This window comes from Gekko japonicus, unplaced genomic scaffold (assembly GCF_001447785.1).
Source record: "Gekko japonicus isolate JY-2015 unplaced genomic scaffold, Gekko_japonicus_V1.1 scaffold689, whole genome shotgun sequence".
Classification (NCBI taxonomy): Eukaryota; Metazoa; Chordata; class Lepidosauria; order Squamata; family Gekkonidae; genus Gekko; species Gekko japonicus.
Genome location: NW_015174862.1, coordinates 659338 through 686850, shown reverse-complemented (window position 1 = coordinate 686850; position 27513 = coordinate 659338). Strand labels below are relative to the sequence as shown.

The 27513-nt window shown below is 44.0% G+C and overlaps 1 protein-coding gene across 1 annotated transcript in view; it reads right to left on the bottom strand.

Annotated features, from left to right (window-relative positions):
- DGKI (diacylglycerol kinase iota) overlaps window positions 1-27513 on the bottom strand; it is a 383828-nt gene that overhangs the window by 127311 nt on the left and 229004 nt on the right. The window contains exons 12-19 of the mRNA XM_015424707.1: window positions 21948-22008; window positions 19068-19181; window positions 18516-18653; window positions 15321-15399; window positions 9784-9839; window positions 7760-7822; window positions 6000-6073; window positions 4639-4750 (exon numbers count right to left, since the gene is read on the bottom strand). Coding sequence (XP_015280193.1) covers window positions 4639-4750; window positions 6000-6073; window positions 7760-7822; window positions 9784-9839; window positions 15321-15399; window positions 18516-18653; window positions 19068-19181; window positions 21948-22008 — 697 coding nt within the window. The remainder of the gene's footprint in view (window positions 1-4638; window positions 4751-5999; window positions 6074-7759; window positions 7823-9783; window positions 9840-15320; window positions 15400-18515; window positions 18654-19067; window positions 19182-21947; window positions 22009-27513) is intronic.

The following is a 27513-nucleotide window of genomic DNA, read 5'->3' as shown; positions in this document are numbered from 1 at the left end:
CTGTGGAATTTTCCTCCTTTTCTTTTCATGACACTTGATAGGGAGTGCATTTATTTTAAAAAGGCCTGTCCCAAGGAAGAGATGGCCCATCTCTGGAGTTTTCCCAGTTCACTGTTTATATTAATTCACTTTATTTGCTAACTGCTTTTTCAGGAATTTGCTCAAGGCAACTTGCAAAAGCAGCAAAAAAAACCACATTAAAAATAAACTAAATTTCAACAATAAAACAAGCATAAAAACAGTCCAAATACATCAAAACTAACACAGATGATACAAACATTGCGGTACAGCAACACAGCAAACAACTAACGTATTAATAATATAAGCAGTATAAAATCTGCACCAAGAAGGCCAGACCTAAAATACCATTACATATCAAAAGTAGGGCAGGTAAAATCACTAACTGGAAACCAATAAATAATTATACAGTATTGCTAAAGGCAGGAACAGGAAGATAGGCAGTGTGGTGCAGTGGTTAGAATGTCAGACTAGGATCTGGGAGGTCCAGGTTCAGATCCCTACTCTGTCATGGAGGCTCACTGGATCACCAGGGGCCAGTAACTCAGTCTCAGTCTAACCTACCTCACAGGGTTATTGTGAGGATCAAATGGAAGAGAGGAGAATGGTGTACGCTTCCTTGGGTCCCCATTGGGAGAAAGGCAAAGTATTTATTTATTTATCTAAAACATTTATTAGCTACTATTCTACCTTGTGGAACTTAAGGTGGTTTAAATATAAACAAAATAATGATTATAAAAACACCTAAAGACCACAATTTAAAAACTCCAATTAGGACTAGTAAAAAAGGTAAAGGTTCCCTTGCTCAAAAGCCAGTCGAATCCGACTCTAGGGTTGCGGTGCTCATCTCCGTTTCAAAGCCGAAGAGCCAGCACTGTCCAAAGACATTTCCGTGGTCATGTGGCCGGCATGACTAAACACCAAGGCGCACGGAACGCTGTTACCTTCCCAAAGTGGTACCTATTTATCTACTTGCAATTTCTTGCTTTCGAACTGCTAGGTTGGCAGGAGCTGGAACTAGAGACGGGAGCTCACTCTGTCATGCGGCACACTCGGGTCTCGAACTGCTGAACTACTGACCTTCCACAGCCTGCAGTTCAGCGTCTTAACCACTTGAGCCACCGCAGCTCAATTAGGACTACCAATACATAAAAACTAAATTAGTCAAATGCAGTCCTACATAAAACTGTTTTCAACTGCCTCCTGAAGGTTGAAACTGAAGGGGCCAGAGGGACCCCCTGGGGAGGTTGTTCCATAATTGTGGGGCTGCCACCAAGAAGGCCATCTCTTGTGTGGCCCTCTCCCTGTGATCTTAACTCCCAGGCAGGAACCCATGGGAGAAGATGGTCCTCCGTATTCCTTGATCCCAAGCCATGTAGGGCTTAAAGAACAAAACCAACACTTTGAATTGCACTCAGGAGCGGATGGGTAGCCAGTGTAATCTTTCCTTATATATAATTGAATAGTGGGTGCCAAAGTTCTAAAATGCACTCCTTTAGTGTATGGACGCTTGAACTGTCAGTCAGAAGACGCTGGCTGGGTTGACTGGCTGCTTTGTGCAGTCCCGCCCAGCGTTTCAAGGTCTTTTGCATATGGAAGCTGATTGGACTTCACTGCATTCCACACCTCAAACTCACCCCCCTCCCCGCAAGGCAGTTGGAATGTCAGTTGCATATGGAACCTTCAAGGTCTTTTGCATATGGAAGCTGATTGGACTTCACTGCATTCCACACCTCAAACTCACCCCCCTCCCCGCAAGAGGTCCCAGGATCATGTTTTAAAAGCTGCCTGGGGGATTATGGACCATTCACACACTTTCAATCTTAACATACCTCATAGGGGGAGAGGAGAATGATGACAGCTGCTTTGGTTCCCACTGCAGGGAAAGACTGCCCTTTCTCTAGGCAGAGGCTGGGGGGGGGGACATAGGGTTGCCAACTCCAGGTTGGAAAATTCCAGGATATTTTAGGGATGAAGCCTGCTGAGGGTGGGGTCTGAGGAGGAGGAGGAGGAAGAGGGGGACCTCAGACAGATACAATGCCATACTCCCCACCCTCCAAACAAGCTGTTGCCAGTCTCCAGGTGACAGCTGGAGATCTCTTAAAGCTCTGGTGCTACTTCGGAACTATTGTTGCCAATCTTGGCCCAGCACCCATCAAACCATTCTCTTCAACCCCCTGCTGTGCAGCAGACTTTCCCCTAGGGTTGCCAATCTCCAGGTGGGACCTGGAGATCTCCCACTGCTACAATTGATCTCCAGATGACAGAGATCAGTTCCCCTGAAGAAAATGGATGCTTTGGAGGGTAGATCCTATGACATTATACCTGCTGAGTTCTTCCGCTCCCCCCCCAATGCTGCCCTCTACAGAATCTACCCCCCAACACTCCAGGTATTTCCCTCCTTATAGCTGGCAACCCTACTTTCCCCTCAGTGCCTGATGGTAGGCAACTTAGTTTGGTCCAGTCACCTACTTTGGCCTTTGGGAGAAAACATATTGGGGCCAATCCTGATAGGGTTGCCAACTCCCGATGGGAAATTCCTGGAGATTTGAGGGATGGAGCCTGAAGAGGGTGAGGTTTGAGGAGGGGTGGGACCTCAGACAGGTACAATGCCATAGACTCCACCCTCCAAACCACTCAGTCCCTCATGGGGAACCATTGTTGCCAATCTCCAGGTGAGGGCTGGAGACCACTCAAAATTACAATTGCTCTGCAGAAGGGAGGGCGGAAGTCAGCTGAAGTCAAAGGGGCAGATAATGGTAGGTTGATGGTTAGCTGGGAAGGAGATGGGGTTGCCAACTCCAGGCTGGCAAATTCCTGGGGATTTGAGGGGTGGAGCCTGGAGAGGGTGGGGTTTGCGGAGGGGTGGGACCTCAGACAGGTAGAATGCCATAGACTCCACCCTCCAAACCAGCCATTTCATCCTGGGTAACAATTGTTGCCAATCTCCAGGTGAGGGCTACAGATCACTCAAAATTACAACTACTCTTCAGGGAGCAGAGATCAGTTCTTCTGGAGAAACAGTGGACTCTGTCATTATACCCTGCTGAGGTCACCACAGCAAAATGACACTGTTTGCCCAAAGCCAGAGCACTCCCCCAGAGCCTCTTTCTAGATCTCGTTGTATTTATTTCCACAACGGGCTTTACTGCTAGTGGCTGTAATATTGGGGTAAGCTTTTTGCACTAGCTGCAGCTTCTGAACACTCTTCAAGGGTAGCCCCCAACTAGAGTGCATTGCAATAGATGTACATAAGGCATGGATCGCTGTAGCTAGATCTGACTGAACCAGGAACAGAGGCAGCTGATGCATCAGCTGAAGCTGGGCAAAAAAGCACTGTGAGCCACCACAGCCTCCTGATTTTTTAAGGTGACTGCTGTGTCAAACAGCAGTCCCAAGCTGCAAACTTGGCTTTTCAAGGGGAGTATAACCCTATCCAAGGCAGGAGAGATCTCAAGTCCCCAGTCGGCCTTTCTACTAACCCAGAGAAGAGTCAATTAAACAAACAAACAAATAAATAAATACAGTCAAAGGCCCAGGCTAATACAGTAGCCTCCACCTGGAACCAAAAGAACAATAAACTAATCACTAAGAGAAATTTGGGGAGGATGACATTCCACAAATAGGGTGCCATTTATTTGAAAACCACCTCTTCTGGTTGCCACCTACCTCAGCTCTTATAGGTGCACACAGAGCAGGGTTTGAGAAGCAAATTAGAAGGCAAGATTGTATGGGAATAAGGGGGTCCTTCAGGTGCCTTGGTGTTCAGCTGTTTAGAGTTTTGTGAGGAGGAGGTTAGACAGTAAGAACTAATACATTAAACTGTAACTGGAAGCAAATGAGCAGCTATTAAGGAACTTTCTATACAGGGAGATATAATCCCTATAACCCACCTTTGACAACAGTCCACCCACCACATTTTGTACGTATCACCTGGAGCTAGCACATGCTTGTCTTGAATAGGGAGCTGTAACTGTACTTGTGATTAATTAATTAAAGTGGTTATCTACCTGTATGTGCGCTATGATTTATCGATGTATTGTTTGAACTTCAATAAAGTTTATAAAATCAAAAAAAAAACCGTACAGTCCCATGTTTTGATAGGAAGACTAACACAGCCAGGTCACATGGCACCTAAATACCACTGATATTCTACTGAATTATAAAAGTTCATAAATTAGCAGTTTCAAGATTCACTATTTGACCTACTAGAGGGATTAAAAAGCAATTAGCATTGGTTATGACGTGTGGTCTATGGGAAGGGTAGATATCCTTGGGGTGCTGCTGTTCCTTGGAGTTTCCTCCTCCTTTCCTCATGAAAACAAAATTCAGGAAGCAAAGAGTGAGTGTGGAACGAAAGAGAAGAAATATAGCATGGGCATGGAAAGAAATTGACGAATTATGGTAAGGAGGGAATCAAGACTGCAAGCTGCTTTTAAGGAGTGGAAAGAGATGGTAGCCAAACAGCACCCTGGCAAATCCAGTAAGCAAAGTTCATATTGCACACTCAATGGTTAGTAGTTGCTATCATGTGTCTGTAAGTTAGATCTGACCACAAAGCAGAAAGCAAAAAGACTGACAGAAGTTTAGTGGCAGGAAGCAATTTGCAAAGGCACTCACCAAGGATGCCATGGTGAATCCAATGACCTCAATGTAACCATCATCGTGCCGCTGAGGTTCAAATTCTCGATGGTCTCCTGGGTTCCCCCAGGGCATTGTGCCAGCACAATACCTGTAGGAAAAGGTTGAGGACATGGGGCCTTGAATGGTCATTGAGCATCTGGCCCATTTGGTCTTTAGCACAGAACAAATAAAAGCATCAGATATGTGCATTGCTCGACAAATGTTTTCAGATCGTTCTGAAACCACCTTCTCTTTTCATGGGAAAATGGCATTGCATGCTCTTATTCTACCACTACTGATCTATTAATTATTATTAATGACATTTACATCCCAACTTTCCACCCTTACAAAGGCTGCCAAGGCAGCTAACAATTTAAAACAATTTAATTCCTTCCAGTACACTATCTCAGCTGGGCCTAAAGACTGTGCAAATGCACCTCACCATTTCCAGTCAGTCCAGTAAGGAAGGCTGTGACCTGCCCATGGAACAAATGGCTAGTATTCTACTATTAGAGCAACAAGATGGTCCTTTACTTCTCCAAAAGAATACAGATGTCTGGTGGCACCTAGACACCTTTATAACCAAAAATTACATGATAGGAGGAATAGGTGGAGTCATAGCAGAACAGGACGTGTTTTAAATCCGGCTTAGAAATCATTCAGATGTGAGTCCCTGGGAAAGGGAAGGGAATGGATGTGGCTGTTGCTTATACTGAATGGTGGGAGTGGCCAGAGGTTCTAGCCTCCCTTGCGTGCAGCTATGTAACAATCCAATCAAAACTGTAATAATCTTTCTGTAACGATTATGCATCCCACATGCACCTGAGGAAGTGCGGTCTGGTTCATGAAAACTTATGCTGGAATAAACACTGTTAGTCTTTACAGCACTAGTGGTGAGAGGTTCTAGCCTCCCTTGCATGCAGCTATGTAACAATCCAATCAAAACTGTAATAATCTTTCTGTAACGATTATGCATCCCACATGCACCTGAGGAAGTGCGGTCTGGTTCATGAAAGCTTATGCTGGAATAAACACTGTCTTTACAGCACTAGTGGTCTTCTGCTTTATTTTGCCGCACTTGACTTCCATGGCTACCCCTCTAGAAGGAATTCTTAAAAATGTATTACTTTTACAAGCATTGCTCAACCCAGAGAGGTTAATGCATACTGTGGACCTCTTCCTTTCGTTTCCTTGCCCAAGTGTCTCAAAATAAGACTGAGCAGAAGTGCAACCAGGAGTCTTTTCTTGGAAGAGGATGGTCGTGGGAATTCTTGGGTATTTACTTTCCTCAGCAAAGAGGACCCGCTATCCCCAGGTTAGGTCTGAGAATTCCTAGAGTAGAGAAACAAAGCCCTTACCTGGGTATGTTTAAAAACACTATACACTGGAACTTCAGCTCCTGAATCTTTGGGGTCAAATCTGTGCCATCACACTGCCAACAACAAAGGCAACCACAGAAACATAAGACAAGTAATAAAATAAACCTGAGGATTCAATTATTTCACTGAGGCCTTGGACCTAATGAGAAATGACAGATAAGAAGTGATTTCAAGGTCATGTCTCACAAGATCCCCAAAGGAAACATACGGGAGTGGCCCACTGTTGCCCCCATCTGGTGGGAGTGGCAAATTAAAGCTCAGTGGGTCCACTGGAGAACATCAGGCAAAGAGTTTAAGTTCCAGCACTCACTGTACTTAACAAAGATGCCCAGACAATTCTCCCATTGTCTGCAAGCTTCGTTGGGAGCCTATGGCCAGCATATACAATGCCAGTCCTTAGTACCCTGGCCTACGGGCTATCATCACCCACAGCCACATGGCTCTCTGCTTTAATGGCTTGCCTCCATCTCTTCTTAGGTCTGTCCCAGAACAGGTTGCTGAGTTGTCCTTCAGCCATCTCACTCACCTCCTTTGACTCACTTAAGCTCTTGCCCTCTTTTTCACACACCCCCACCATGCCCTATTAAGCTTTACCTGCTTGTCTGGTCCCTACAAACACCTTATTTGATCATTTCAAGGGATAGCTTGTCCACACGAACCACACAGAGGCTTCTCTCTTTCTCCTCTTCACCTCTGGCTCCCTACTACAGGCATGCAGTGATACCTGGGCTGCAGGAAGCAGGATTCAGGAACCTCGCTGGCTCTGCATTGACTGGAGGGCCCAGACTCTGTACCTGAAGGGGTGCAGTAACCTGAATCCCCACTAGGGTTGCCAGACACCCCAGTTTGGTGGGGGTTTCCCAATTTGAGGGGCTCCTTCCCACCTGGCAGCCAGCTGGTGGGCAGGGGAAGCCCCGCCCTCAAGAGCAACCACCTGGCCGCCTCCTCCCCACCTCTCCCCAGCAGTGTTTAAAGGAAGTCTTTATATGCTGCTGGGGAGAGGCAAGGGCTCCACATGGTCGTGCGAAGCCTCCGAGCTTTGCACCTTAGACAATGGACTGAGCGGATCCTAGCCTGCACCAATCGGAGGGCTAGGCTCCCGGCAGAGGGCCTATGGAACCCTCGGCCACTGTAAAAGCATATCACTGGTGGGGGGGGTGTTTTGGGTGTATATAAGCCGGCCTGCGAGCCGGGGTTCTTCGTCTTGTTCTTCACCTAATAAAGTATGAGAGCTGAATTCACTAGTAAGCCTCAGTACTTTTCAGTGGCCAAACTTGAGGTCACCCAAAAGCAGCAGCCTTATACCCATTATTTGTCTCTCTCTTGTCCAGTGTTCCCTCTAAGCTGAGTTAGTGTGAGCTAGCTCACAGTTCTTTAGCCTCCAGCTCACACGTTTTTGTCTTAGCCCAGGAAGGATGGCTCCAGAGCAAACTGATTTATGCAGTAGCCAAATCTCTCGCTCACGACTTTAATGCCAGTAGCTCACAAAGCAGAATTTTTGCTCACAAGACTCCACGCCTTAGAGGGAGCATTGCTCTTGTATTCTCCCAACAAGAGCAAGTATTCACGAAAATTGCCATGGAATGGCCTGAATGTGGTGTTACACTAAGCAAAGAAACAGGTAGGCACTCATGGTAGATTATGTCTAGAAGGAGAACACCAATAAAAGGAGAAACTGCTCATGAGTGTGAAGGCTGTTTTCCATTATGTGCAAACATAGTCCCAATGCCTATACTTACCACAACTTTCACATGTTTGGATAAATCTCTAGAGCTTCTTTGAAGGAAGTCTGAAAAGGCTGCCTAAATTATACAGAGGGAGACAAAAGAAATGAGATACAGTAGTACTCTCTTCACTTGAGTTTTCTCTCTTCTCTCTGTACATTGTTTCAATCAGACTTCAGAGACCAAGTTCCTCTCGTATTAATAAGAGAAAACCACCCTCGATTTTCTTTGCTTTAGTTCAAATGTTTTCTGTTACAGTTAACAGGAAAAACGTGTGAAGCCCCTGCTGCTAGTTGTAAATCAGCACAAAGATCCTAGTTGTCAAAGAACACTTCCATCTAAAATAATGAAGAAAGCCCTTTGGGTGACACGTCCAAAATACTCTGTACAGATAATCAGGAAGTTGCCATCTCCCTGTCTTTATCCTATCCTAAAGTTTGGTTTGCCCTGACGTGGATGGCCCAGGCTAGCTTGATCTTGTCAGGTGTCAGAAGCTAAACACTGATTCGTGCTTGGATGGGAGACAACAAGGAAGTCCAGGGCAAACAATGGCAAACCCCGTCTGATTGTCTCTTGCCTTGAGAACCCTGTCGGGTTGCTGTAAGTTGGCTGCAACTGGACAGCACTTTAAACACACATACACCAAGTTTGGTCTGGGGAGAGCAGACTAGGGTTGTCAGGTCTCCTTGTTCCTCTGGCGGAGGGATTTGGGGGGCATTCTGGGGGTGGGCAGGGACATCATATGATGTCCCCAACACAATGACATCACCCAGAAGTGATGTCATTGTGTCAGGGGTGCGCTGGTATTTGGGCAAAACTCTATGGTTTTTCACCCTCAAAACCACAGAGTTTGCCTAAATACCAGAGCGCCCCCACGTGACATCCCCACGTGATGATGTCACTTACAGGAGATGTTGCACAGTGACAACCCTGTTTAGGGGAGGGGTTTCCCCTGCCTGCCAGCTGGTCTGTAGTGGAGGAGAAACCCCAAAACCAGGGGATCCCCTACCCGGACCTGGGGGCTGGCAATCCTACAGCAGACAAATGGCTTCTGATACAATTGGTTAATTTCAGAGCATTTGGCTTGATATATCAGCAGATTGGCTCCATAGTGAAAAACTTTGAGCTCAGGATACATGTGGTTCAACCCATGGTGTATCTTTAATGGTAGCAAATGGTAGAATGCTGTGGCAGATTTGACAACACTGCAGTGATATAATGGGAGAAATTATCCTGGCAAAATATGTCCCTTCCAAGCAAGCAATAAACACCTACTCCTTCTTTCATCGAACAAACGTATCTCAAAGACAACAGCATAAATATACAGAAACCAAGGTTCTATTCTATGAACAAATCCAATAGAACAGAAAAGGAAATACTGGTTGCACCCTAAGGCACATATAACAAAGTCATGGTTTATGGCTGAAATGACAGATCAGGCAGATATACACATGCCACTAAGCAACTTTACCCTCTTGGGTGGATGGGATATCAAGTTTCTTCTCCTGATGAGGATGCTTTTGGACTCATCAGTGGGTCATGGAAATGCCTGCTTTTGGCACAGGTGGGGCCATGGCAGAGCCCCTGTTTTGCATGCAAAAGATTCCAGGTTCAGTCCCCAGCATCTCCCGTTAAATGGATCTGGGAGAAGATGATGGGAAAGAACATCATCCCAAAAAGCTGCTGCCAGTCAGAGTAGACAATACTTATCTTGGCAGACCAAAGGTTTGACTCCGTATAAGGCAGCTTCATGGGTTCATGTGTATGAAAGGCGAAATGAGACATGCATTAGAAATTCCAAGTGTGGAACTCCAGGCATGCAGGGATCCTGCATTTTAAAAATAACTGGGAGTGCTGGACATAGAATTCCCTGCACAGGTCTATTTTTTCCCTATAACATCTACCCAAATCAATCAACTTCAGCCAGTTAAGCCCTCCCAGTGGTGATGGGCAAAAGACCAGCAGTGGTAATCCTCAGGAGTTACAGCAGTAAAGAAAACAAGCAAGAATCAAATCCAAGAAAACCTATTTGAACTCACCCCAGCATAAAACATTTTATTACGAAAGCGGCTATTGAACTTCTCAGGATTTGCTTCTGCAATAAAGAAGAAAAATAAAACAGAGCACACAAAGTCAATTTTCTAAGCCAATTAAACAGTACACTGCTCTTTACTGGTTGGGCTCTGCCTTTCCTCCTGGTGGGCAAAGAGCCACTTCTGGCTTCTGACATTAGAGGAGGAATGAAATGGTAGAAATCTTTGTTTTCTGTGTTACGTCGATGAGGATGCCAACAAGAATTGATGAACAGACCTGAACATGCCACTGGTCAATCATCAGACGAGGGCAGCTGCCACCATTCACTTTCCCACATACACCTTGTTTGCTTGGTTGTAACCTGAATTGGCCTTGCCCACAGAAGCAACAAGTGTTTGTTAATTTGGATTAATTAACACCAAATCATTGTGAAGCATCAGTCCATGATCACTGGAAGACTTATGCAGACACCATGCCACAAGCATGGAAACTAGTTACGCCTTGAAGATTAAATAATTTATTGACACACGGACTTTGGTAGGCAAAAGCCTTTTTTCTTCAGATGCACAAAATACAGAGAGATCATAGGTTTGCCAACCTCTGGGTGGCGACTGGAGACCTCCTGGAATTGCAACTTACCTCCGGTTCACCTGGAGAAAATGGCTACTTTGGAAGGTGGACTCTACGGCACTATACCCCACTGAAGTCCCTCCCCTCCCCAAACCCCACCCTCCTCAGGCTCCACCCCCCAAATCTCCAGGTATTTCCCTACCCAGAGCTGGCCACCCTAATCATGATGGAACTATATTGTTACAAGTTTGGGCTATTGTGTGGTAGGGGTGTGCAAGTGGATATTGCCCATCTGATAAAATGCCTGCTATTTCCAGTATCAGATCAGCAACCTCTAATTTTGGAAAAGTACCCCCCTCCATTTCTGGTATTTCCATTCATGATAATATCAGAATCAGTAATGGTATCAGGGAGGCAGCAGAAATGGAGGGGGGGGAGAAGCATCCCTGACTCCCAGCTGGTTTGTGGCACATCATATCTGTGAACTTTACAGGGCCATTATTTCTGGGGGTTGATCTGGCCACCAGCATCTATTGCCCATAAAAAAATAACAACCCTTTAAATTTTATAGGGCTGTGTCATTGTGGACCTGCTGGGCACACTGAAGATAATGGGCAGTAGATCTGGCCTCCGAATCCACAGGCCAAGTCTACTGCTTATTATTTTCCATCTGTGGCAGAACTGGCCTCTGGATTAGAGACCAGGTTTACCACCCATTATTTTGAGCACCTTGAGGCCAGGTCTTCCATCCATCATGGACCAGATGGAGGGCAGGGTGTGCTCCCCCTCCCTCCACCCCACCTTTCCTCTGTCCCTTCTCCTGCTGCCTTGGGGGGGGGGGACTTCAAAAATTATCATTCTAAATTCCTTCCAAAAGGGCATGATGACCGTTTGCACTAAATCGGAAGCATCATCCTGATATCTACTAAAATTGAAATGTTTCCCAACATAATTTTCCACAATGATGGCAATACTCCCGGTCTTTAATGAAGATGACAAGGACGCTCTTCCTGACTTTGTAATGTGGAATTAGAACAATAATTCTTGAATGGCACGTCCCCTGAGGCACCCACCTCTCTCTATATATACATTGTATGTGGCCCTAGTTAGGATATGTAATATGCTTGTAAACCGCTCAGAGCCTCCGGGATTGAGCGGTATAGAAACTGAACGTATAAATAAATAAATAAATAAAACATTATTGATGGGACTATTCACAATTGTCAAGCCAACCAAATAACTTGATTTCTGGAAATGCGTCTCCAGTTTTTTGAATGGTTTGGGTAGGCCAAAAGTCATACAAAGACCTGGGAGTCAGCTGGAACTAAGAGAACCATCCTAAACAGGTCTATGCAGAATCCTACTCTACTCAGAATCTATTCAGTGGGGCTTAGTCCTAGAAAAGTATTCTCAGACTGGGTTCAAATTTGAGTTACTCCTCAAATGATTGCACTGAAAGTCTCTCTGATCCAGAAGCAAGATATCCCCTGTAAAGAAACCACCCTTAAAATATCTTATTTGTCAGGGACGTGGTGTGACCCATCATTTTGTTTAAATTGTATTGCACTGGAATCTGTTCTTTCACTTCAAAAACTGGCACTCAATTGATCAGGTATCCTCAAGACTTTGTTTATAGATGGAAAGCCTAGAAATGTGAACTTTTCAAAAGGAAAGCTGATATTCTCAGTCTGCTCAATACCAGATGTACACATCTAACTTTCTGACTATTATGTTCTTCTCCCGCCCTTCTTCCAAGGACCTCAGGGTAGCATATATAGCTTCCCCTTCTTCCATTTGATCCTCATAACAACTCTGTGAGGTAGGTTAGGCTGAGAGTGACTGGACTCTGACCACCTAGTGAGTAGGGTTGCCAACCTACAGGTGTACCCTGGAGTTCTCCCAGGATTTCAAGTGATCTTTAGACTTTCGCCTGGAGGAAAAAGCAGCTTCAGAGGCCAACTCTATGGTATATCATAGATTCTAGGCAAAATCCTTTCCACATTCCCCCCTCCACAGAAAACACTCCCAAATCTCCAGGAATTTCCCAGGCCAGAGATGGCAACTCTACTACTGAGCTTCATGGCAAACCGGTCATGTTACATGCAGCTCCAGCCAATACACACAGCCCCAACCTTATAGCTTTGGATCTCGGAAAATAAGTTATCACTCAACACCCCAAAAGCCATTCACACCAAATGATGACACCAAAGCAAGCTTCTGTAGTTGTCCTTGATTACGTGTCACATTTCCTCTTTCCTTTAAAATTGGAGCAGGAGGCAGATGGCAGTGAAAATCATTTTGCCTAAATTACCCACTTACAGCCATGCAGCTTGTTTGTGCCAAAGTATTTCCCTTCTCCCCCAATGTTCCTTATCCAACTGGCATCTCTAAAACAATGTCCATTCATTCTTTATAGAGCGCCATGACTTCATTATTCAGTAATGTCTCTTCTAAGTGAGAAAGCAGTCCAGGACCTCATCCATACTGTATAGTCACAGGCACATTTGAAACGCATGCTAGCACATGTTCAGGAAGAAATGAATGTGCGGCTGTCATCCCTGCATTCGTTTGCCCTTCCGTGACCCCTCATTATTATTCTTACAGCTTGCAGCCATCTTAAACATGATAAAATATGCATTAGCTCTTTCCATCAGGCATTCAGATCTTTATTTAGCCTGGCACTGTGATGCTCTTTTTAAAAAAAAAAAAAACACAGAGAAAAATATTTTACATGGTTTTATGATAGTACAAAAATGAGGACAAATAAGGTCCTTGTTCAAAATTCACAGCGGTAGATCAGCCAGATGCCAGACAAGGCAAGCTAAGCCATGACTGGGGCAACATCAAGGGAGTTTCCAAGCATACCTTGTAACTGCTCACAAGTGCTCGGCGGGCGTTTGGAGTTCTATGAATAAAGAGACTTTTCTTCCAGACAAACAGATGTTGGTAACCGTAGCAACAGCCTGCCAGGCTATACAATCCTGCTGCCAAATGCCAGATCAATCACAGGAAAAACAGAATCCATCCAGGATTTAATCCTAGATGAGAAGGCTGACCTGGGATGTATCACTGAGACTTGGTTAGGGGAGGGGGGAGGACTTAACCTCTCCCAGTTGTGCCCTCCATGGTACTCAGTGATCAGCATAGGTCTGGTGGGGGTTCTGGGAGGTGTTGCTGTAGTCTATAAGGATTCTGTTCCCCTAGCTCTTTGCCCCATTGAGGATGCTACCAAGTTTGAGGCTGCATATCGGCACAATGGACTCAGGGGAGGCCCCCATATACCCAATTTCCTTTGAAGGGTAATTCAAGAAGATTCTGGCAAAAGTTTAGCAGATGGTTTATTTCCCCTGTAATTTCATCTCCACGTCAAGAAAATTTTAACTTGCTAAATATCAGCCTTTCCGGGCACTTTTGTGTACTGGCAATCCTATGGGGGGACATTCTAGGAAAAAGTAGCTAACCTTCTCTGATAGCGTTCAATGAACAAATAATCCAGAAGCAGGGGGATGCAGTCCTTTCCAAAAAGAAATCCATACATATTCTCCTTTGAAAAATGTAACACCTCTCTTAGGTTCTTAGGAAACTGAAACACTGGTCATCCAGTTCCAATATCATACTGTACAGAAACAAACCCCATGATAGAAACTATTCCTTCCTGACATCTTGCTGGTCTCCCCCCTACCATTGCCTCTCCTCCTTTCCTACTATATTTAGTCATGCTGTTTCTCCATTTTTTCTCTCCCAAAATTTCATCTATCCTTTGCCTCCAAATTCTTAAAAGTATTATGCTTATGTCTGCTGCCTCAGCTTTCTCTCCCTAAATGCCTTTCTTGACCCCTTACAAACTGGCATCAACTCTCCGTAATCTACCAGTCCCTGTAATCTGATTTCAACCCTCTGTAATCTATCAAGACTGCCTTCATCAAAATCATGAACAAGAGAATAGTAGAGCTAGATAGGAGAGGTGCATCCTCTAGAGCACGCAGGTTTTGTTCAGTGTTTTCAGCTGTTCTCCAACCCCCATCCACCCTGCCAGCCTATTTGAAATTTCTAACACTTCCCATCTATAAAGGTAAAGGTAAAGGTTCCCTTGCTCGAAAGCCAGTCGACTCCGACTCTAGGGTTGCGGTGCTCATCTCTGTTTCAAAGTCGAAGAGCCAGCGCTGTCCAAAGACGTTTCCGTGGTCATGTGGCCGGCATGACTAAACACGAAGGCGCACGGAATGCTGTTACCTTCCCACTGAAGTGGTACCTATTTATTTACTTGCAATTTCTTGCTTTCGAACTGCTAGGTTGGCAGGAGCTGGAACTAGAGACGGGAGCTCACTCCATCATGCAGCACCTGGGTCTCAACTCCTGAACTACCGACCTTCCACAGCCTGCAGTTCAGCGTCTTAACCACTTGAGCCACCGCAGCTATAGTTGAGCCTTTTTTCTAGCCAGGATGTGGTTCCTTCAGCCATTCTGCGGGGCCACTATATAAAGATCGTATCCCAGGACAGATATTGTGGATGTGAATGGATAGAGCTTGAAAGACTGGATCATATGACCTTGTTTTGCCCTCAGTATAATCTATACAGAGAGAAATGCCTGCGTACAGTCCTGGGGAATTTAATGTCTGCTGAATGATCGTACCATTTTTATTAAAGGATGAGAATCCAAGGATTACTTTAGACATGGCAAAATTCTTCTCAGTGGTGATTATTACATGGAAAGGAAAATATTACCTTTTTATGATGGGGTTAAGGAAATGTATAGGGTTAATCTTAAATTTAGAACTAAGTAGAATTTAAAGCATATGGAAATATATCACCACCACCACCATCATCACCATCAAAATCAATGACCTGATCACTGCCAAATTACAGATGGAGCCATTTTTGGAGATGATTTCCACAATCCCATCTTAAGTTTACTGAATTACATTTCTGCTCCTATGCTCAGAAAGGATATAAAACATTTATGCTCTCACCTCGAGATTCATGGAACTCTAGTGTGACGTGGGCATCAAATCCAAGGCTGAAGTAATTATTGAAAACGCTGAGGGGAAGCTAGAATGACAAGAACAGAGGAAGAGAATTAAACATGGCATGAGAAGCAATGGAGAGAGTGTCTACAAGAGGAGTGAAGAGAAACAGAAGGGGGCAGCAACGGGACAAGTACAGAAGTCAAAGTTTAGGAGAAACCAATCAGAAGGTACTCTGTATCTGAATAAGGTAGAAGACGACACTGGAGAATCTATAGAAGGGATTTGCACGGTGTAGGATGAGTTTCTCAAAAGAGTCAGGATTCTTGAATGGATCCATCTCCTGCTTTGAAAGAAGCACGTAAAACAAACAGACTTCCAGCAGTCTGCTGATTTTATTACTTTTGCTCACTCCAAAGATTCTCTAGTTTCTGCCTTCAGCTCATCTCTTTTAACTCTGCCCAATTCTCCCAAGTCCTGATAATTCAGTATCACATACCACATGGAGCTACTGAATCCTGAATTAATATAATGGAAAGGGGGGGGGGCCTTTGCATTTTCAAGTGGCTGCCCCCATGATATTACCCCCAGGGGAGCAGGCATTTAGAAACTGCAGATAAAGAATTGTTGACAGAAGACTGAAAAAATCTTGCTTGAGAAAAAAGAGTGAATGCAAAAATTAAGGAGAAGTCTGTTTGAAGTGCTGTAAACATAACAGGCCGGATTCCAACTGTGCCATCCTACGCAGAGTTATACCTTTGTAAGTCAACTGAAGTCAATAACCTTACGAGGATATAACTCTGCTCGGGATGGTACTGTAAGTACCGCCAGTGGAGTGAAGCTAATGGAATAGAATTTCTCCATCTTCCCCTTCCCACTGCAACTAACCATCAGTAACCATGTGGGAAGCAAAGCGGGGGTCTGTTGTAGAAGCAGGCCATTAGCAGAAATTGTCTCCCCCCTGCTGCTACAGCACTGGAACGGCACCTTAAGATCCCATCCACCATAATTTTGTGATTTTCTATAAAGCTGTTCTGCTTAATATAACAAAGTAATAATTTTTCCTAACTGTAACACTTAGTACGGCATTCAGGGCAAAAATAAATAAATCATTGTGCTGTTCCATAATACATCACCCTCACAATGAAGATAGATCTGGCAAGAATAGGAATCATCTGCTGATGATACACAAGGCGGAACTGAACTCTGCTTCCTTCTCTTCTACTAGATAAAGGGGGGAGCCAGAATTTAGTGACCCTGGGAATTATATGAATGGACTTCCCAACATATCGTCTTTCCAGAACAAGCATGGTGGGCCCAATTTGGATTGAGACTGTGGTGGAGTTGTTGATTTCCTCCACCACCACCATCCACCATCATGTGCCATTTTCCTCACCTGAAAGGGCCCCGAGCCGTTGCTCTTTGCACTGAGCAAGCACACAGTCTCAATACCTGTATTACTTTTCCCAGTGGAGTAAACAGTCGTTCCTTGCAATGCTCCCTCTAAGCTGTGGAGTCTTGTGAGCAAAAATTCTACTTTGTGAGCTACTGGCATGAAAGTTGTGAGCAAGCGATTTGGCTACTGCATAAATTAGTTTGCTCTGGAGCCATCCTTCCTGAGCTAAGACAAAAATGTATAAGCCGGAAGCTAAAAAAAACCCTGTGAGCTAGCTCACACTAACTCAGCTTAGTGGGAACACTGGTTCCTTGGGGCCATTTCAGATGGGAAAATGGCACAGTGAAAAGTCTTAAACATCCCCTCTCATCAAACTACAGCCATGATTTAACTCAAGACTCTGTGACCTGCTGTATAAAGAAAAGAAAACCTGTGTAAAGAAAAGAAAACTCTTCACAAAACTTCCAGTGCCATGTCTGGCTTGACCCTCAAAAACTAAAAACACAGTGATAACTCAGGAGCTCCACTGTGAATCCACAGACAGCCACTTCCATCTTCACTCTTCTTGCAGTAGGTGGGCTATAAATGCCATAAATAAATTATTTTTTATCTTCCCATACCACAATTTCCAGTTAAAAGAGGACTCACATCAATCTGTCACCTAGCATGAGAAAGATTTTTCTTCTCTACCAAAATCACAAGCTAAACAAAGGATGTCTGTCAAGAAGAAACCACTATAAAGGGGAAAAGAAAGTCAAACACAACGTCATCCTATTTGTGGGCATCAGAAACATCCATGAATAGATAGGATGCTGCTGAGTATTTCCTGGGATGCTCACACTGAATCTAATGGAACTTATATACATACACAAAGAGCTAGAACTTTCACCAGAACCGTCAAAAACAGAACAAACTTGATTAACACAATGCCTGACTGATCGTTTACCATGCTGCAGTTTCCATGACTTGTCACGTTCCATAAATGTTATTCCAATATCTCACCATTTTCAATCATTGCTATTAACATAATTATTACAGTCTAAGATCTTTTCTTGTCCAAGTTGTTTAATTCCTGTCACTTTCCTCCGGTTCTCATTATTTTTTTTAAAAAGAGCTGTTCAGAGCTTTTGATTTTTACTTCTTCTTGCAATACTAATGGGCAGATTTGTTTCATGTTCATATGGACAACTGCAGTTCTTGCCTTCCCAGAAACAGTAAATAGCAAAAGAGTAAGCAAGTGAATACAATTAATCAATTTTATTTATGTATTTATTTATTTTTTTGGATTTATATCCCACCCTCCTCAAAAGCTCAGGGCAGCTCACAAGGAGGCATAAATGCCAAGGTTAAAACAATAAAACAATATAAAGAACAGTATAAAATACAGTATGATACAATTCACTAAAATAAAATAAAGTATGATACAATCCACTAAAATTAACAGTAACACAGAGTTAAGTGACCAGTGGCATAGCAGAAGCTGGTGAAAAAAATAAATGGGCATTGGTATTACCTACTAAGAAATGTTACCCAATTATTTTGTGTGATCAGTGATTCCCTGATTCTTCCCCCCCCTTCAGCTGTGGGAGGGGATGTGGTTCAGTGGCAGCTCCTATAGAATACTTGTTTTGCACACAGAAGTTTTAAGATTCAGTCTCCAGTTAAAATGATCTCATACAGTAGGTGTTGGGAAAACCTTTTTTTTGCCTGAGATCCTGGACTGCTGTTGCCCATCTGAGTAGAATGCACATAACACACCAGTTTTCTGACTCAGCATAAGGCAGGTTCATGTGCTGATCACTGACCTTCCGTGCTCCATCCTCTAGTTCATCTTGGGGTAGGTCAGGGTTTCGTTCCACCTGTAGGTTCCAACGGTCAAGTTGGACAATGGTCCCATCTTCTACATGGCAAAGAATTTTTGAGACAGGCTCATCGGTATATCCCTAAAATGCAGGACAGGTTTATAGAGACAGATATAAATAGCAGACATTTCTTTTAGAAGATGATGCATTGCAGGGAGCCTAGAGAGTATCGATGCAGTTCAATGACCGGTTGCAGTTGCGATTGTTGCAGTGATATTTCTAGATTTGCATAGAGGGTTTGCAAGACAAATGCATCTGACGAAGAGAGCTGTGTTTCTCAAAAGCTTATGCTACAATAAAGTTTGTTAGTCTTAAAGGTGTTACTGGGCTTTCTACTATTTTGCAGCAACAAACTAACACAGCTAACTCCTCTGGATCTTCCCCAACATGTTAGTCTTCTAGCGTGGCACATAGTCACAGGGAAAAGCACTGAGTCATATGAATCTTCACCCGCAATCTGAACAAGCCAGTGACACCTAAAAGGGCTTTGCTTACCCCTCCCCAGTTGAGAGTGCGAGCAAGGTCATTCCCAGTGCCGAGCGGAAGCACAGCGACAGGAGGCTGGGGATTCAGCTGCAACTCATCCAGGATAGAAAGGATCCAGCCCACCTGAACAGCAAAGACAGCATACAAGGAAAGAATCATATAGTCCTTGTACAGAGAAGAAACTGCTGAACACTGTAACTCTATGCAGAGTTACTCCAGTCTAAACCGATTGAAATCAGTGGACTTAGACTGGAGAAATTCTGCACAGAATGGCACTGTAAAGATGCTGCCCATGTTCTAGGTTGCACATTTTATTCTAGATGATGCATGACTTGCAGAAAGGTCTGACGATGTGTGGACCGTGTTCTCTGAAGTTGCGGAACCTGACAGCACACGGTCCCTAGAGGCGAAAGAAACTGCCACCATGAGTGGAATAACAGAATCTAACTCACTGATTGCATGAAACCCAAAAATATTGCAGTAGGAATAATTACAAAAACTAAAAACTAAACAAATTGCATTAATATATCTGCCTTACATTTATTTGTTTTTCTTGGCTAAAAACATAAGGGACAGTGAACACGCAACTAAGCCCTGGAGAAAACATTCTATTATTGTCTTTCCTGTTGTACTTGTCCAAACGCATTGTTATCTAGTGCTTGGTGGGCTAAGAGGGCATCATCCTGTATTACTGGTCATGGGATATAGCACAGGATAGAGTAGATCCAGATCAGACAGTGCTTCTCTTATCCCCAGAACAGCAGCAACAACAACAGGAGTTATCATCAAACAGGAAAATCTTCCACGAGTGAGCTTCATTTCAATAACGCAAAGTTGTATCCGGTCTCATTGAATATGCACCAAATTCATCTGAGCAAGATTTTCATTTCAAGTTTTAATGGCTTTTGAAATGACGAGACATTAATTTGTTTCACACATAACCTCCACAAAGACAACAGTCATGTGTGGCTCATATTAATGAGAATGTGCTGCCCCCATTAGCTCGACATGCGGAACAGGACAAGAAAAAAAGAAGGAAACAAGACACCAGAACCCAAGCAACTCTTATATCTAGAAAATCTAATCCTGCAGAAAAAAAATCTATGAGACGAATGGGAAAGTTAGGGGGTGGGCATCTGCTCAGTTTTCTAAAAGGATGGTTTGCACATCCATGTGTACCTATAGCTCCAGAATTGTATACTTTATTATACACTATGGCCCACTTGAAACAAACATGACTAACATTCGATGACTGTATTGTGATGAGTGTTTAGTGTTCAATGACCATCATACATCATACATCTAACCCTATCTGTTGTGACAGATTGGCTGGGTTCTGCCTCTCTCTAAGAGCAACCAGTGAGAGTAGACAGAATGTTGAGAGAAGGAGAATTGAAAAAAAATCAGATGAAAAACAACAGTTAGGGGGTTAGTAGCAGAGAAGCTGACAGCTTAATGGCTGAAAGGAAAATGGTTTTTCTTACTGAGGGGAACTGTATAGAAGAGCTGCTTGGAACCAACTGAAAACAGTAAATCTGCAACTAAAGGATCCCAGTTGTAAGTACAGGACCTTGGTTCAAAAGTTCACTGGAAGGGAAACAACTTGTACTTTACTTTCCTCAGTGCTTTGTTCATATCATAAATAAAAGGGGTTTGTTTGTTTTTTTGATTAACTCTGTGGGCTGTGTGTCTAAGGGAAAGAACCACACACACAAACACAATTTAATACCTTGGTCTATGTTTATACTGGGGGCCATTAATGAATGGTGGCAGCGAGTGGTTGGAGTAGTGTTTGAGCCCCAACCCCAATATGTCTGTGTGAGTGAAGGCTGATGATAAAAGGGGGCTGGGTTACTCTGTCTGTGGACGTGTCTGGGAGTAAAAGAGGGGTCCTGAGTTGCAAGATGGTCATGACTCTCTGTAGATTGTAAGAGACAAGAAGGGTGGCAAGTGTGATGTCCTGACCTACTTATAACCCTAACATGGATAAGAGAGGTTGTAGAGGGTGGAAGGCACTCTGTGTGAGTGGAGAAGGGGCATCACAATTGTACTAACTACACCTCATGCATCATCTTACATTTATTGCCAAAGTTAATGCACTGGCTCTCAAGTGTTTACTCTCTGCTGAAAAGAGAATGAAAGTTATCTTTAGGCAGAGAGGCATAAGGGCCATTTGCTGTTCTTTGTGTCTTCTGCGGAATGGTACCATTTCATCGTCTCTTGCTCATAAAGAAGCTGGGTGTCATGGGTATCAGCATCAGCTTTGCTTCTAACATCTGTAGCACAATGCAGACTACACCAGGATTTTACAGCATGTCCTGAAGCTTCTTTCTTTTCCTACATTTTTTAACATCCACCCTGAAGAAGAACTCAAAGCTTGTACACTGTTACGTGTCATTCGGCTGGTCCTCATGAAACTTATTAGAAGAACTGTCTTCTGGAGTTTTTTGATTTTTCAACTGGATCAGCACAGCTGACAACAGCTTCAGGCGACTGTATGACCTCACATCAGCCAAGCGCAATAGTTTCCAATGGAGTCAGTTCACACATTAACTTGTTGGCCGTGAACTGGCCAGAAATCAAGTGCAAAGAAATCAAGCAAGATACATACATGTATGAATGGCGTTTTATTGACTTCCAGTTGACTGTGTAAACCAATTCCAGTTGAAAAGTACTGTGTGACACCAAAGCTCTATCTCTGATGGTGTGTCTGTGAGGGCCCACTGACATATGCAGACGTCAAGTGATGCTGCAGTCATCACAGGATTAACATGCATGTGTAGATTTATTTCTAAGACACATACAGAGAACACCACTCTCTTGAACACAATTTCTTGACTTTGGCAATTCTAGTGGAAGAGTAGTTGCATGCATACATAAAGGACTTACTGTTCCATCCCCTCCACAGGCCAGGATTCGCAAATTTGGCATTTTTCGATACAATTCAAGCCTATCAAAAATGGAGTATTAAAAAGTTTATGTAATGATACAGAGGATTTTTTAAAGGAAACAACAACAGACAGATTTCCCATAGAATCACAGAGTGGGAAGGGGCCATACAGGCCATCTAGTCCAACCCCCTGCCCAGTGCAGGATCAGCCTAGAGCATCCCTGACAAGTGTTTGTCCAGCCGCTGCTTGAAGACTGCCAGTGAGGGGGAGCTCACCACCTCCCTAGGCAGCTGATTCCACTGTTGCACAACTCTTTCTGTAAAAAAGTTTTTCCTGATATCCAGCCGGTACCTTCCTTCCCTCCTCTAAGTGACAGCCCTTCAAATATTTAAAGAGAGCAATCATGCCCCCTCACTTAATCTTCTCTAGACTATACATTCCAAGATCCCTCAGCCTTTCCTCATAGGGCTTGGTCTCCAGGCCCCCGATCATCCTCGTCACTCTCCTCTGCACCCGCTCCATTCTGTCCACATCCTTTTTGAGATGAGGCCTCCAGAACTGCACACAATACTCCAGATGTGGCCTGACCAATGCAGTGTACAGCGGGACTACGACATCTTGTGATCTGGATGTTATGTGGATGCAATGAAAGGTAAGCCATGGTCAGCACTTGTAGTAGACGACTCTAGGCCAGTTGTTAGCAGGGGTAAAAGACGGAGAGGATTTACTCTTTCATTGTGGTGGTACTAGCTTTTGCTGCTGAAAATTTTCACAGGGTAAAGAACAGCTACAGGAATCCACAAACACAGGCAAGTTCTGCATTCTTAGAATTATTTTTTTTCTTCCAGACAATCATTCATCAGAAGTTTGTTTCACCATACAACTGATCCCGTCATGAGTAGTTAAGTCTCTACATTAAAGCCAAATCTGTAAGAATCCCCAGATCATTAATTAGGGAAACACAGAGATAAAAACACAGCTGGAACATCAAATGCAAAACCCAAAAAGAGTTGTAACACATTAGATCTCCTCTATACAAACAACTTCTGAGTGCACAGGAGTGAAACTGTAGACAAAGGTTTTACATGACCATGACTATAATTGACCACCCAGCACCAGAGAGGCAAGGAAGAGTGTGCCAAGTCAGCAAGGGACCACAGATGAGGGAAGGGGACAGTCCAGATGACACTGGAGGCCAGTTGAGCATTGCGGACAGGTTAGTCAGGTCTGAGACCAGATTAAATACAGAAAGAGATGTTTGTTTGGGTTTATATTCCACCCTCCCCACAAATGGGCTCAGAGCAGATGATTTCACAGTACGAATTAAAGCACTTCATAAAATCATCCATAATAAATAATTAAAACAGATTTTAACTGAGCTATAAACAACACAGATGGCACAGCATTTTAATACAGTAGCCACAAAAGCTGGAGCCATTAGGCTGTGGACCAAACTATGGGTCTTCACCTGATGGGCCATTTGAATAACTGGACGCCCGCTGCCTCACCGAAAGGCCTGGTGAAACAGCTATATTTTACAGGCCCTGCAGAACTGCAATAGGTCCTACAGGGCCCTGATAGGGTTGCCAAATCCCCCTGGGGGGTTGTCCACTCTAGAGGGTCCCAACCTGCTGGCCTGGATCCAGCCACCGGGGAGAACCCCACCCCCAAAGTGCCAGAATCGAACTGACATGCCTGGCACGATGTCATCACCCAGAGGTGATGTCATCACACCAGGGACGTTGTCGGGGAATGCTCTAGCATTCGACATTAAAACTCTATGGTACCATAGAGTTTTAAAGCCAAACACTAGAGCATCCTTTAATGGCATGCCCAACACAATGACATCATCAAGGCACACGTGTGAAGCTCCCAGACATGGAGCTTCCAACCCCCACTGGATGCTAGGTAGGAACCCGGCAACCCTAGGCCCTGATCTCCAACGGGAGCATGTTCCACCAGGTTGGGGCCAGGGCAGAAGAAGAAGAAGAGATTGGATTTATACCCTACCCTTCACTACCCAAAGGTGTCTCAGAGCGGCTTCCCTTCCCCTCCCCACAACAGACACCCTGTGAGGGAGGTGGGGCTCTTGACAGAAACTGCTCTTTTTCAAGGACAGCTCTTATCAGAACTACGGCTTGCCCAAGGTCATCCAGCCAGGTGCAAGTGGAGCAGTGGGGAATCAAACCCGGTTCTCCAAGATTAGAGTCCACGCACTTAACCACTACACCAAACCTTGGTCAAGGCTAAACAGACATCCTTTGGGCCAGGGAGAACCAACAGATGCCAATCTGCTGAGCACAAGGCTCTCTGGGGTACATATGGGAAAAGGTGGTCCTTCAGATATGTTGGTCCCTGGCCACACAGGGCTTTGATAGGTATGAGATGCTAGATAGCTCAGCCCCACACAGTAAGGGAGCCTAGTTGGGGCTGAAGGAAGGAAATGAAGGAAGCTGCATCAGGGTTCATCAGTCCAGAGGGCCTGGCATGACAGCAAGGTGGACCTAACACACTAGCCTCCGCAAAGTCGTGTCCCACTTATTATATGGAGTGGAAGTGTGGGGACAATATATATACCCTCGACAATATAAGGACAATATAAGGACAATATATATACCCTCGAGGTAATTCAAAATTATTTTTTAAGACGAAAGGTCTGCCCAGGGGATCTCCTGTGGCCTTGGTGCGAGCGGAAACAGGACACCCTTCTATTAAGGCAAGGGTACACCTCGCAATCATAAAATACTGGAAGAAGACCAATCTGTCTAGATCTAACTCTTTAAGCCACCAATCTGTTAGATTGTTATTAACAAAAGACTCTGCACACTCTGATTTTTTCAGCAATATCCTTACTAGATACACCATACCTGATGACCTCCTAGGGGCCTTAGGCGACAACTCTCAACTCAGGGAATAGATATTCAAATCAGATACTGCGATAGACCGTGTTGCTATCACAAAGTCAAAAGTAGCTCCTTGGTACAAAACTGTCAAATCTGACCACTCTAGATCACCCTATTTATCTAAAATTTCCAACTTTAACCTCAGGTGTCTTTCACTGCCTTGTGTTTCCAAACAATGTACACAGCATTGCAGGAGGGTCGATATTTTCAAATTCCAACGGAACATAGTACATGTATTTGTGGCTCGCTTGCCATTAACCTCCCTCCCCGTATCTTAGTCTGCCCATTATATAACGCACCCAGAGACAAATTCTTGACAGGAATTTTATTTACCATGAAAGCATATTCTGAAAATGAGAAGATAGCATTTTTGTTATCAGATACCGATGAGTTTGTATCCTATAGAGTCTCCTTCTTTGCCCTTGCAGCCAAAAAGATTAGAGCCAGGGTGGCACCATATGGGTCATTCTTATAATACGCAGGCCATTTTAACCTTGCACGTATGTGATTCTAGGTTTTACTTTTTAATGTATCTTTTATACTATTTCACTGCTGTATTTGAATGCTCCGTAACTTTATTATGGCCTATGGCTAACAACCTAAATTTTCTTATGTAATGCACTAGCCTCCATTATTCAATGTGGATGGAGAAAGGGCACCATTTTTCTCAGGATATTAAAATCAAAATATGAAATATTTATACCTCGAAGCAGCAACCATTATCGTATACAATAAATAATTCCATATGAGTAGCCAAGTTAGTCTGTCACAGCCACATAAAGCAGGAGTCCAGTGGCACATTGCAACTAACAAAATTTATTTCATCATCAGCTTCCATGAGTTGTAGCTCACTCTATCACATGCATGAAAGCTGTACATGTTATGCATTTTCGGCCCCTGTATAAATCGATGGTGCGACCTCATTTAGAATACTGTGTGCAATTCTGGTCTCCACCTCTCAGAAAGGATATTATAGCATTGGGGAAAGTACAGAAAAGGGCAACTAGAATGATAAACACTTTCCCTATGAAGAAAGGTTAAAACGCTTGGGACTCTTTAGCTTGGAGAACCGATGACTAAGGGGTGACATGATAAGATTATGCATGGGATAGAGGATGTAGAGAAAGAAGTATTTGTCTCCCTTTCTCAATACAAGAACTCATGGGCACTCAATGAAATTGCTGAGCAGTTGGGTTACAATGGATAAAAGGAAGTACTTCTTCACCAAAAGAGTGATTAACACATGGAATTCACTGCCACAGGAGGTGGCAAGCATGGATGGCTTCAAGAGGGAATTGGATAAACATGGAGCAGAGGTCTATCAGTGGCTATTAGCCACGAGATAGGAACACTTGGTCTGGGGCAAGTGATGCTCCGTATTCTTGGTGCGGGGGGTGGGGGCAACAGTAGGAGGGTTTCTAGTGTCCTGGCCCCACTGATGGACCTTCTGATGGCACCTGGTATTTTTGGCCACTGTGTGACAGAGTGTTGGACTGTATGGGCCATTGGACTGATCCAGCATTGCCTTCTCTAGGTTAAAACGCTTGGGACTCTTTAGCTTGGAGAACCGATGACTAAGGGGTGACATGATAAGATTATGCATGGGATAGAGGATGTAGAGAAAGAAGTATTTGTCTCCCTTTCTCAATACAAGAACTCATGGGCACTCAATGAAATTGCTGAGCAGTTGGGTTACAATGGATAAAAGGAAGTACTTCTTCACCAAAAGAGTGATTAACACATGGAATTCACTGCCACAGGAGGTGGCAAGCATGGATGGCTTCAAGAGGGAATTGGATAAACATGGAGCAGAGGTCCATCAGTGGCTATTAGCCACGAGATAGGAACGCTTGGTCTGGGGCAAGTGATGTTCTGTATTTTTGGTGCTGGGGGGGAGGGGTAACAGTAGGAGGGTTTCTAGTGTCCTGGCCCCACTAATGGGCCTCCTGATGGCACCTGGTATTTCTGGCCACTGTGTGACAGAGTTTTGGACTGGATGGGCCATTGGCCTGATCCAGCATTGGCTTCTCTTATGTTCTTAACTCTGACTCATAGAAGCTGATGCTGGAATAAATGTTGTTAGACTTTAAGGTGCCATGGGCCTCTTGCTTGATATTGTACCTAAAATTGTTTTCCTTTAAACAGTGTATGCACCATTGACTGGTGGAAGCAAGTTAGAAAGAAGAAAGATATTTCCTACCTCAAAACTTAAGAGTAGTTATTAGATGTGGCTGATGGAACATTTATCTCAGAAATAACAAATTATAGATGTGGACTGAGCTGCTCTAGTGGAAAAAAAATCCTCTGTGGCCTTATGAAACCCGGCATGGTGTCTATCAGCAATCATCTTGCTGTGTTATGTTAATGCTATTTGTCACTTTCTTTCATGCGTACTAAAATTAAACAACGAAATGGTCCACAATGGTTATAACACACATAAAAAGAGATCTAGTCATTATCCAAGAGCACCCTCTAGTGGTGTAGATAAAATGCTTTCTATTTACCTAACTGCAAAAAGTGATAAAACGGAACCCTGAATGCTTTGATTCATAATTCATTTGCACCAAATTTATTCCACATGTTCAAAGATGAAGCTTTCCCAGCATTAGTCGCTAGTGCAGCTAGTGCAGCTTGTGGTAAACATGTTTTCATTCAGCGGTC